Below are 13,056 nucleotides of genomic sequence, written 5' to 3'. Positions count from 1 at the left end.
TAAATAATAGCCGTGGACATTTTACACTGTGCTTCTAGTCCCAAACTAAGCAAAGCTTGGTAATTTGTGCAAAACTTGGTATTGTCTAGGTACTAGACAATGGTTATAAACATACATAAAATAAGTACTTTTTATTTATTATAGATACATAGTAACACCACGTAACACCCAGACCCATCACAAAAATTAAAATTCATCATTTCAATTTCTGCCCGGCCGGAAATCGAACCCGGGACCTCTTGGCCGTTGGACCGTTTCCGAACCATTGTACCATCGGCAACAGTGTTAACTATCCATTGCCTGTCATGTCGTCTTGTTCTATCGCAAAGAATCACCATTTGATGAGAGCGAGAGCAAAAACGGAAATGGATAGTTTACAGTGTAGCCGTACACCAAACCACGATTGATGCACATTGCACAAGCAAGAATCATGAATTTAGATTCTTATAATTAACGTGGATATAGATGTAAGTTGGCAATTAATTTAAAAATAAATAGCCCATAGCCGCGCAAGCTTAATCGATTATCTTCTCTTTGGTTATAGATTTATCTATGGTTTATTTCTGTGGGAGCGTTTGGCCAAAAATTGAATTTCTTGGGAATTTTTGGCAATCTCCATGGCAACCGCCAAAAACTTTAGCATGTTTTTGTCAAGGACACGTTAGCTAACTTTAAAAATGACGTTTTCACATATATTTTTTTTAGCACACCGCTAAATGGACGCCATTTTTCTTACTAGCTAACAATGCTATTTTCGGTCAAACGCCCCTTATTGTCAGCGTGACAGCGTCTTGTCAGTGTCATTGTCAATTGTCAAAAATTTTTAATTTGTCTCTTGTGTTTTTCGCTTGGATTTTCTTTCTCTTGAATTTCTGAATATTGTTTGTCTACTGGTTAAAAAAAATATCAATCATAACAATAAAAAAAACAATAAAGTGTAGTGTGTTGTAAAAATGGCTGATATTCTAGACATATTGGACATAGAACAACCAGGAGCATCGGAAATTAGCAGGGATAGCATCATACATGGTGACAAAGTAAAAAAGAAGTATGTGACCGCTAAGGCTGTAAAAAGACCGGAGGGAATGCATCGGGAAGTGTTTGCTCTCTTGTACAATGACTCCAACAAAGACTTACCTCCGTTACTACCCACTGATACTGGTAAGTCTAGTTCTTAGCCTGATAACTAAAACACATCCTATTGGATCACAAAAGCAATTCAAAATATTTTATTATTTTTAGGAAAAGCCTACAAACAAACTAAGGCTAAGCTGGGAATGCGTAAAGCCAGAAAGTGGATTTGGGCGCCATTTACAAACCCTGCTCGAAAAGATAATGCAGTTTTTCATCATTGGAAACGAGTCTCTGATGAAACTAAAGAATATCCATTTGCACAATTTAACAAGGTAGGTACAGCACATTTCTCATTCATATTTATCACACTTTGACAAAATAAATGTATCTTTGTATTACTGATTTCAGCAAGTATCAATACCTTCATACTCTGAATCAGAATATAATCAATATCTCAAATCAGAAGACTGGAGTCAAGCTGAAACAGACCACTTGATGGACCTGTGTCAGCGTTTTGATTTGCGATTTATTGTCATTCATGATCGATGGGACCGAGCTGCCTTCAGAGACAGAAGTGTAGAGGACCTAAAAGAACGATACTATGGAATATGTGCCACTTTAAGCAAGGTAAATGTAATATGGCTCCATTTACTAATTTCACAATAATTACTTTAAAATTAATACTTTTATTGTTTTGTTATATTCAGGTAAAAACAAATCCATGGTCAAACACTGTTACTACAGTCAATGGAGAGAAACGGACTTATCACTATGATGCTGAACACGAAAGGAAGAGGAAGGAACAATTAAGAAGATTATTTGATCGAACCCAGGAACAGGTATGTGAAATAATTTCAAAAATAAAATATGTTCTATTTAAAAAAAATTTTTTAATTTAATTTTTACAGATTGAAGAAGAACAAATGCTGCTCACTGAATTGAAAAAGATTGAAGCAAGGAAACGTGAACGGGAAAGGAAGACACAAGATTTACAGAAGTTAATATCAAGGGCAGAATGTGGAAATACTCCAGTAGTAAATCCGGTACCAAATAATACAGAGGGAACTAGTACACCCTCAAATACTGCAACAAACATTGCAAGAAGACATGACAGGAAACTTCACAAAAAGAAACTATCAACACAACAGAGGCCAGTTCGTGCCATAGAAACAGTAGTCAGTATTACTATTATTTGATTCATCGATTGTAATAATACCAAAAATTGAAATAACTTACCATTTTCTCAAAATGTTTTAGACTGTGGAGTGGTCAGGCATCAAATTCCCAGAGGCAAGGAGCACTGGGGTTTGGCTGCGTTCTCAGCGAATGAAATTGCCTCCAGGAGTTGGACAAAGAAAGACTAAGGCCATTGAACAAGATTTGCGGCAAATGAATATTGGTAGGTTTTTCAATTCTCCCTAATTAGTTGATATTATGTTGATCACCTGCCCAAAGCCAGGAGTGTTATAAAATCCAATGTCTTTATAGCTCATAACACAAAACCTTTAATCACATGAAATAAATAATTGTTTCAGACATAGCTCCCACACCAACTGAAGCCATATGCAAACACTTCAATGAACTGCGTTCAGATTTGGCCCTGGCTATTGATTTGAAAAATGCACTAGTTGCTTGTGAATTTGACTTACAGGCACTAAGGCATCAATATGAAGCACTGAACCCAGGAAAGGTAATCAGATACTTAAGTATTATGATCATGAATCTAGTAATTGATGGATTACTACAAAATTATAAATTTAAATTAGTAGGTTATTTGTTTATTATAAAAAAGTAAGTAACATAAATAACTTGTTTCAGACTCTCACTATTCCAGCATCAATATGCATCTCTACAGATGGTGAAACAAAACCTGTGGGTGAAATAATTGATGTTGTCGGCTCACCTAGTGCTCTGAATTCTACCATATAGTATTGTGTAAACTATTTGGACAATTTAGACCTGCTTGACTAGCGTTTAAATAATACTGTGAAGTGAATTTAATAATTGCTTAGTGCATTAAGTTTTAAGTCACTAGCAAATTGCAAGATATAATGTTAATGTCATAGCTTGTTTGAAAGCAAATTGAAAATACAAATAGAATCATATTTTAAGGAAACCATGATCAAATAATAAATAAGTATTATCTTAGATTGTTGTTTATTCATGCAACAACTGCAATTTGCTGATGACAAACAATACATTTAACAAATTAATGTATTCATATTTAGAAAATAAAAGACATATTGTAACTCATATTCTTTATTATCATCAAATTGCTCCTTTTGGAGCACCATACGCATCAGGCATCCTTTCTATTGTGTACTTATGATCAGCAACATACATTATTGGAACACCAGGAATCTTCCTTATTCTCCTTTTGAGATCTTTATCATTTGTTGCTACTATGTAACATTTATGTTGTGTCACCCTCTGTACAATGCAATCATCAGCATAAGTGCCTTTATGCAGGCAAGCAATTCTCTCAAAGCGAGGGTCTTTAATTATTCTTAATGCTACACGATACTTTCTTCCAAGTTTCTCTAATTCACCCAAAACACAGTCTGTTATGTACGGGATACATTTGGCATACAAACAATCCATCATATTCTGTAAAATGTCTAGCTTATTCTTAATTGAAAAGTTGATGAAATTTGTATCAACCAGAATGTGATATGGTGGTCCTAACTGAGTGTTGTATTGAAAGAACAATGCAGAGCTGGCTTGTGGAACTTCTCGGATCTTCATTTCATGTGGGTCAACAGGTTTCTTCTTCTTTGGCTCTGCTCTTTCCTTAGCTTTTATCCTACTGTCACTAGGACTTATCATTTTCTTCATTTTTGCAAACCTTTTTTCCACAATTTTTCTTGTCTTACGTGCTTTTCCCTGTATTGGAAAATCGGCATTATATAGATAAAATTATGAAAAAAAGATATTAATTACACAAATAGATATTATATAGGAATAGTAGGTTTTGGATCTCATAAGTTACTACGTACGGCACTAGCCTTTACACGCGCCAGAGAAAGACTAACGCGTGCATGTCCCATAGAAAACTTGAATAAAAATAAAATTGTCCTACGTTCTTCCTTGACCTTACATTAGGTGGCAAGCATGAAATGTACGGTAGACAGACGGAGTTACTTTCGTTTCTATAGTGGTATTTTCGAAACAAACTAATAATATTTCTACACCAATATACAGAAAAAGAAATATGACCAATTACCATGATAAATCCGTAATTCTGTAAACCACCACAATAAAACACAAACACTTATTTTAATTAGTTTTTCTGGACTGCAAATTATACGTGGTATTTGTTCTATTTTGTTTAGATTTTTTAGGTTATGTTGCTCTTGTCATTTATGTCACTGTCACAAACACGTGTGGTTTTATACCCTCGTCATGGACGTTAAACTATGGACCGGGCATAACTTTAAAATAAACGTGCTTATTACATGCACGATTTGGGAACAGAAAATGGCTGCAATTTAGGCAGCTGACAAATACATTCTTGGTAAGACCAAGTATGTACACACAAACATTTTGTCCTATCCACGTCAATAAATAGCTGTTTGTCATTAATGTACTTAGGCAATTTTTGTATAGATCATAGATCACTAAGGCCTCTCCATATAATTAGCACCTCTATGGCCCTCCTTCCATACAGACTGCTAGTGTTGTGCCAATCGATATAGTTCGATTTATCTCTGTGCGAATCAAGCCAAGGCCAAGCAACGTCAAAAAATAAGTTAGTGCAAAGCTGTGAATCACAAGTTTTTTTTAAAACTCAATCATAAACGTCATTAATATTCTGTCAAAATTGTCAAAAAAGTATATAATTTTCGTAATTTTTCATTTAATTTCATGTATCTTATTCATTAATTATTATTTAGCGGATTGGCTAATACATATTTACATTACCAAATTTTGTTGATTAAGTCAATTTTGTAACTACAAGCCATGGAGATATGTCGAGCTTGTTTATCATCTAAACGAGGAATGATTCCATTTGATGATACTTTAGTAACAAATTATAATTTATTAACCAATTTAAATGTAAGTATTTTGTGCTATTTGATATACACATACATAATCTTGTGTTCAGTCATAAAACTTATTTTTTATTGTAATATCAAACATTTCTTTCTGGTTATAGGTGAAACTGTATGATTCAATGCCACAAAAACTATGCCCTAAATGTGTAGTTGCAGTGAAATCCTTTATAGAATTTAGAGAAAATTGTGTGTCCTCAGAAACAAAACTACTGGAAGACATTCAGGTAATTCACCCAAATATTTTAGGCCTCTATAAATCCGTACCGCNTAAATGTACCTTGGAGTTTAATGACTGTGATTTTCTCTTAAGCCTTATAGTCTTTAGCCTTTCAAGACTATAAGTATAGCACTTAAATGAGCCTGTGCCTGAGGTATAGGAGCATGACGGGAGGAGTATTGACAGGACAGGAGTAGTGACATTGACATATAAGTAGAGAATACAAATCTGAAGTCTCGCTTACTTTTCACCTGATAGCCAACAAAAACACCCTCCTGTGCTGCTCCCATACCTTAGGATTCAGTTAAGTGCTAGTCCTATAATGAACTGAATATTTAAATAGACAACTAATAATCTTTGGTTTTTAGTTGGTTAGAAAACCTAAAAATGAAAATCTTCAAACTGATGCAGAACCAGAAATAGAAATCAGTTTGAAGCAAGAAGTAAAATATGAGAATGAGAATGACTATGAAGATGTGGATTACATTGAAGAAGAATACCTTAACTATGAAGATTGTAAGCTGAGACTTCCTATTAAAATAGAAAATGAAACCAAGCCAGGTGGGAATGATTAACTATTATGTGCAGCAGATTGTGATGCCCTCGTTGTGATCCTATTCAGTATGACATTACATCATTATATGTTTTGATTACAGTTCTAGAGCAAACAAAACCGATAATTGAAAAAAAGAATTCTGTTAAAATTGTCAAAACTAGGCCAAAAACCAAGGTTCAAAAGATACAAAAAAGCAAAGGTAAGTTAACCCAACAATAAATGGTGTAGATTGAAAAATTAATTCATTTCTATTTTCTCTAATTACAACAGAAATAAAATTTTGATCTTGCTTTGGTCCCAAATCCATATTTGCATAATTGATTGTAATTTATATTTCTTATGTGTATTTCATGTGTATTCCTCTTTCTTACTTTTCAGTTATAAAACCAAAGAGGAATGCTCCTAAGACCAGAGAAAAAATTAACAAAACTTGGCCATGTGGTAATAATACATTTCAAGCTTAATAATGTTGATATAATTAATTAAACTGCTCAGCATCTCCTGCTCAGTTTGTTGAATTGTGATCAAATTTTAAGTACTCGTAAATATTTTTTAACAATTTACACAGGTATTTGCTCCAAAAATTTCGAAGATGAAAACATGTTGAAGAGTCACTTAGAGACACACATGACAGGTACAGAATGCAAGATTTGCTATGAGAGGTTTAACGCATGGCACAGTCTACTAGCACACAGGTTAGATCACCTCCCGCAACATGGACGAAAGTGTCACTTGTGCAACAAACGATATAGAGCAAGTATGTACTTAGAATACCATTTCTTAAAGGAACACAACGATGGAAAGGTAAAAAGTTTTATTTTTCATTATTGTTATACAGTCTTAAGTTTAATTAATAATAAATATTATTTTTGTAACGTTTAGTTTAGGTAAATTAAGTAGCTAACTTTAAATATTATTATGGATTATTTTATTTTGGCAAATAAACTTGATAATTTGTTTGTTTAATCGTACGACTGTCGTCGTATTATAAACGCATTTTGTTGTGGATTCGATTGCCATATGTAAGAAAAGTATGTGATGAACACTTCAATAGGCTAAATGACAAAATTTCAATTCTTTGTCTGTCAGGCAGATAATTAGAAAATATTAGACTTATATTTTTTATTTTTTTTCATAAATAAATAGGTAATAACAGTGCTACATCGAGTTAAAATGGCGCGTTGCGTCACGCTTGAGTAGATTTTTTACTCAAAAGTGACGTCACGCGACATTTCAACTCAATTTATTACTGTAATTATTCAATTATGAAAAAAAAAAAAATATGTGTCCTAATTTTTTTTATTATCTGTATGACGGACTAAATAGAATTTCAATTTCATTACCCAGTCAACATCCCTATTACAGTGAATTAGTGATTTATGTTATTTGGAACTAGAATGGTTTACTGTGATTATAATCAAGTATAATATTTATTATTTTTAATTTTTTTACAGAAAGTAGCGCTGAAATGCAAAGCTTGCAATAAAGAATTTAAAAATCCAAGACGATTGAACAGCCATTACAATTATGCCCATATTGAAAGTAAATATTTTTGCGACCATTGTTCAAAAGGGTAACTATCTTAATTAATAAATGTTATAGTCATATTTTGTATGTATCCTGTGTTGAAATATTAGATTTTTTCAATACAGTATCTACAGTATAGTCCTTTTGTTTTAGGTATACAAGTAAATCTGCATTGAAAGGGCACATTTTGGGGCGTCATACGGACGCCAAACCTCACATGTGTGACATGTGTGGGTTCCGGTGTAAATTGAAAAGTAACTTAAATGTAAGAGCTTCTGTTTTTCATTGAGAAACATGGCTCGCCTTAATATTTCAGATTGGATTTCACCAAAGAAGCGAAAGATTTAATAATGTCCAACGAAACTACAAAAATAATATTAAAAGCGTGTTTGTTTAGTTGCTCTTGCTTTACTAGAGAAACTGAGATAAGTTGCTAATCGCTATGATAAAAAAATACTTAAATACATATTTACTGTTGCAGATACATAAAACAAGAAGGCATTCTGAAAATAAAGTTATAACTTGTAAAGAATGTGACAAGTTGTTCAAGACTCAAGAATTGTATGAGAGTCACAAATGTAAAGTGAGACACGTCATGTGTCCAGACTGCGGAATAGTGTGTACTAATAGAAAGGTGAGTACGAGCGGAAAACAAGTATCTAGTTGTTAAAGAGTTGAATATAAATAATAAAAAAATTCAATTATATCAAATTCAAATTCTTTCGATTCGATCAAAAAGTGCGTTTTGTCTAGGGGGGCAGAAGTTACTCGCTCACCATGAGCCCCGTAAGAAGGCTCACCTATTAGTTGAACGATTTTGAAACGTCAAATGGCAAAAATCGGATATATTTAAATTTTATCTCAGCATAGTTAGCAGTGCCCTCCTGCAAATGACTTTTCAGCATAGCTGGGCACCGTTAATCAAATAGTTAACTTCGTTAATCGTTAAACCGTTAATAAAAAAATTAACTTCGTTAAACGTTAAAACGTTACATTTCACAAGATTTAACGCAAGTTAACGTTAATCGTTAATCCGTTAACACATGATAATAAAACGAAAAAAATCATTGTATGCAAGGTTCAAATAATTTCGAAAACTTGTATCGCGCATGGAATTTATTCCTCTTTTTTAGGGTTCCGTAGCCAAATGGCAAAAAACGGAACCCTTATAGATTCGTCATGTCTGTCTGTCCGTCCGTATGTCACAGCCATTTTTTTCCGAAACTATAAGAGCTATACTGTTGAAACTTGGTAGGTAGATGTATTCTGTAAACTGCATTAAGATTTTGATGCAAAAATAAAAAAAATATAATAAATATTGGGGGCTCCCCATACTTAGAACTGAAACTCAAAATTTTTTTTTCATCATACTTACGTGTGGGGTATCTATGGATACATAGGTCTTCAAAAATTATATCGAAGTTTCTAAAATATTTTTTTTCTAAATCGAATAGTTTGCGTGACAGACGCTTCCAAAGTGGAAAAAAGTTGGTATCCCCCCCTCTCTAACTTCTAAAATAAGAAAATAAAAATCTAAAAAAAACATGATGTAGGTAGGTACATTTATTATGTACTATAAAAACTACCAACGAAAATTGTTTTGAACGAGATCTATACAGTGTGAGTCACGTTAAAGTGTACATATGAAAATAGATGAAACTAGACCTATTTTTATCGACAAAAAAGAGGTCAAAAAATTTTTGAGATTTTTTTTTAATTTTTTATAGAATTTTTTTTCTTCCAATTACTTATTGTAAAGAAAACGTAATAACTTTTAAACTAAGCGGTAAATCCTGATAAAATAAAAACAGTAATAATGCTAAATAACAGGCGATCCTAAAAAAATACATAAAATACACAAAAAAGGCCAACAAATAATAAAAAATGATACCTTTTGAAAAAAATCTGCTTTTAAATTCGCGTTTTTTTGGTTATTTGTCAAATTTCTCCAAAAAATGCCCCTATAACCGGTGGTTTTTATTACGTTGTATTATTTTCTATCGTATTACCTTCGTAAAACCAAAAATCGCATGTCTCTATCCCTATCATAACGTTTGCAATGATCGTTTGAACAAAGGCCTGCCACAACATTATTCTCCGCTACAGGGAGAGAAAATTTTAATTTTAACTAAAATGCTTATTTTACTTCCAAATCTTTTGTTTTTACTTGAAATCTAACTTGTCTTTATCAAAATTACAAATCTAGAGCCATTTTCAGTTTCGTTGTTAACGAAGCGTTGAATGGCGCGCCCGGAGAGTCTTTGGTCTAGTTTCATCTATTTTCATATGTACACTTTAACGTGACTCACACTGTATAGTAAGTTGTTTTTTTTTAATACCTTGTAAATCGTAAACCGCTTATTACCGCGTAATCTTTCATACAAATAACTTAAATTAAAAAAAAAATCCGACACGCACTTGGCCTGTTTTTTTGTTTGCGCTACAAGCTTTCGAAATTATTTGAACCTTGCATAAGTACAATTATTTTTTTTCGTTTTAGTACAACTGCATTTCAGAATAAAAGCTTGTTTTTAAAAAAGTTTTTTAATTATTATAATTTTATTTTACACTTTTTAGTTGTATCTCAATCTCAGAGCCTTGGTTCAATTACAATACAATTTAGCACCAAAGTGCTCGAAAAGACAAATCCAGCAAACCCAAACTCGATAAGTTTCCACCGTTTCGTTTAGGAATTCCTATGGCCACCTCCTGACTCCATCATCAGGACCCTGAACATCATCTAGTGCTAAAGTGCTCGAAAAGACAAATCCAACGAACCCAAATTCGATGCGATGCCGCCGTTTCATTTAGGAGTTCCTATGGCCCCTCATGACTCCATCATCAGACTAGCTCAATGGTACCTTAACATTGCATTGTCATCGTACTTACATAAGTATACCAAATTTCAGCTCAATCGGTTGAAGAAAACTGGTCTTAAATTCAGTTGCAAGAGTTGTCCCACACAAACTTACAAGTGTCGTTAGTATTCTGGTTACAAAAACTGTTGTTTTGGGTTCTGGAAGTTCTGGAAGCCCGAACGTACTTGTCAGAACGCGTTTTTCTAGCGTTTTTCAGCCTGCTTTTGGTAAATAGTAGGTACTGGATTAACGGATTAACGGACTTAGGATAATTTAACGGAAGTTAACGAGTCCGTTAACATTTTTTAAAGTTAACTTAAAAGTTAATCCGTTAATAGAAATGTTAACTTCGTTAATTAACGATTAACGGATTAACGAGTTAATGCCCAGCTATGCTTTTCAGTGTTTTCCAACGTGGCAAAAATCGGAACCAATAATCAAGTATTGACATTACGTCGTCCCCATGTCAATGTCATCTAGGTGGGATATCTATAAAGGTCGTTAAAGTAAGTATAGATCGTTTCATCCACGAAGACGCGCCCCACCAATTTTTGATTTTTGATTTTGTTCATCCGAGCGTCATTATTGTAGTGTGTGTGCACTGTGCAGCACTCATGGATAAATGGCAATGCCAGATTTTGTATGGAAGGTGGCGTCTTTTTTTTTCGCGCGGCCATCAACCAAACTTTGTTTTTTGATTACAAAATAGTGTAATAAACCAAACTTACTACAGCATGTATACCTCTAAACTCAGTCTGAACTGAGTTACGAGCATTAGAAGTTTAATGATTTTCATACTAGATTTGCTTTTTGCGCGCAAGTTTTGTAAGAAATTGCAACAGAATATTGCGCTATTTTTTTACTGCGCTTATTCTGCTGCATACTGATGTCTGGAGCCTTTAATAGATGGTATTGTTTGTTTACACATACAATGTCATTATTTTGTTGCAATTTCTTACAAAACTTGCGCGCAAACAGCAAATCTAGTATGAAAATCATCAAACTTCTGATGCTCGTAACTCATTTCAGACTGATTTTAGAGGTATACATGTCATAGTAAGTTTGGTTTATTATACTATTTTGTAATCAAAAAACAAGGTTTGATCGATGGCCGCGCGAAAAAAAAAGACGCCAATTTCCGGCATTGTCTTTTACCGTGTACCGATAACACTCAAACATTAGCGGAAGAATGGTGGAGCGCGTCTTGGTGGATGAAACTATCTATATGCGTGATGCGTTTTTCTTTTATTTATTTATCCAGTCCACCTCCTTGAGATCGTCTATGCATCGCGCCTATAAACAGTCTTATTTTGTCAGCTGCGGTCGCACCGGCGCGTGCACGAAGCGGCGCGCCACGCGTGCCCGCGCTGCCCGGCGCGCTACAAGACCAAGGAGGCGCTGCGCGTGCACGTCGACCGGCACGACAACGTGCGCCGGCTCACGTGCAACCTCTGCCCCGCCAAGTTCTTCTCGCAAAGCGTGCTCATCAAACACCGACGTATGCACACAGGTATAACCTTTGGCGTACCTAGACTTCTTTGTAGGGGGCTGTGCCCTGACATTGCGATCTTCAAATCGTTAGCCCAACATCCTCACGCACCAGACCATTGGGGGTGGGGGTTTGACGTAGAACGTGTACTTAACAAAATACCTTTATAGGCTGAATTTGTTTGTATAAAGCCGGGTCTCTAGTGCGTGTTTGGCCCTACATAATCAACAAAAACATCTCAACATTCAACAAAATTGCGTACAAAAAATTTTGAATGTTGACATATTTTGTTGATTGTATTGTGTAGGGAAAAACACGCGCTGGAGACCCGGCTTGATATTTAGCTCGTGGAACCCTAAGTGGTCGCATGAGACCGCGGTAACTTTATTTCTATTGTGTCTCGTTTCGCTGGCACTTGAAAGGTTAGTATAGAAAAGTGCGCATTTTGCGACGTGCACATTCTGCGTCAAACCCCTTTAATGGTGCGTAATTAAAAAAAATCGTTTTATGTATCTAAAATTAGATTTTGGACAGCTTGAAAAAAATGCTTCAGGTGGGAATTGAACCAACCACGTGTTTATCGAATGTCTTCATAGCTGCTGAGCTATAAGATTAGTACGTCAGAGTACTAATCTTGAAAAACTATTTTTATTCCTGCATGTAAGACTATCTCTATAACTTTAATCTAAATCGGTTCAGTCGTTTAAGCATGAAAAAGTAACTAACAGACCGACAAAGTTCCTGACCAAGAACCAAGACCTGTAATTGAGGTCATATACGTATCATGTGTTAAACCATGTTAAAATGTATGAACTGTATTATGTATGTGACTTTGTTGGTGTACCTAATAAATAAATAAATAAAAGTTACTTTAAAATTTATATTAGTATAACAAAAGTATTATTAAAAACTAATTTTGTTTCAGGTGAAAGACCCAATGTTTGCAATGTATGCGGCAAAGCTTTCAACGGGCGCCACAATCTCAAGGTGCACCTGAAAGTTCACGGAATCGACGCGGTTGTGAAAAGAGTTAAAAATCCCGAAGATGATCTTACTAATATTTTTAAATCGTCCAATTCTAAGTTTTAATGTATTATTCAATTCAAATAAAAATATATGAAAATTTTAAATCATTTATTTCCGAAGTACAATTTAAGGTTAAGTAAAAAAGTAATGTGTATCACATACAAAAAAGGTCTTTGGCAAGTACAAAATGTACTAATATATAAAATAAAATACTTTTATAAAAAGTATGAAAGAATTATTGCGTCGACAAATTA

The 13,056-nt window shown here is 34.1% G+C and overlaps 3 protein-coding genes across 3 annotated transcripts; 2 read left to right on the top strand and 1 right to left on the bottom strand.

Annotated features, from left to right (window-relative positions):
• The first annotated feature begins 821 nt into the window (after positions 1-821).
• DMAP1 (DNA methyltransferase 1 associated protein 1) lies at positions 822-3,188 on the top strand. The gene is made up of 8 exons (XM_028306450.1): positions 822-1,161; positions 1,243-1,406; positions 1,483-1,701; positions 1,782-1,913; positions 1,983-2,249; positions 2,332-2,473; positions 2,610-2,764; positions 2,893-3,188. Exons 1-8 carry the CDS (start codon positions 954-956, stop codon positions 3,001-3,003), a joined length of 1,398 nt encoding a protein of 465 aa, XP_028162251.1. The 5' UTR covers positions 822-953; the 3' UTR covers positions 3,004-3,188.
• A 129-nt stretch (positions 3,189-3,317) lies between these two features.
• Bka (FCF1 rRNA-processing protein Bka) lies at positions 3,318-3,957 on the bottom strand. The gene has a single exon (XM_028306451.1). The coding sequence runs from the start codon at positions 3,907-3,909 to the stop codon at positions 3,343-3,345; it is 567 nt and encodes a 188-aa protein (XP_028162252.1). The 5' UTR covers positions 3,910-3,957; the 3' UTR covers positions 3,318-3,342.
• A 957-nt stretch (positions 3,958-4,914) lies between these two features.
• LOC114354183 (zinc finger protein 2) lies at positions 4,915-12,900 on the top strand. The gene is made up of 11 exons (XM_028306449.1): positions 4,915-5,130; positions 5,231-5,353; positions 5,715-5,907; positions 6,003-6,101; positions 6,281-6,343; positions 6,471-6,706; positions 7,357-7,475; positions 7,583-7,694; positions 7,911-8,063; positions 11,605-11,797; positions 12,702-12,900. The coding sequence occupies exons 1-11, from the start codon at positions 5,035-5,037 to the stop codon at positions 12,863-12,865; spliced, it is 1,551 nt and encodes a 516-aa protein (XP_028162250.1). The 5' UTR covers positions 4,915-5,034; the 3' UTR covers positions 12,866-12,900.
• The last annotated feature ends 156 nt before the right edge of the window (positions 12,901-13,056 follow it).

Source organism: Ostrinia furnacalis, unplaced genomic scaffold (genome assembly GCF_004193835.3).
Source record: "Ostrinia furnacalis isolate ACB-3 unplaced genomic scaffold, ASM419383v2 OfSCF1955, whole genome shotgun sequence".
Lineage (NCBI taxonomy): Eukaryota > Metazoa > Arthropoda > Insecta > Lepidoptera > Crambidae > Ostrinia > Ostrinia furnacalis.
This window is presented reverse-complemented; position numbering and strand designations above follow the sequence as displayed.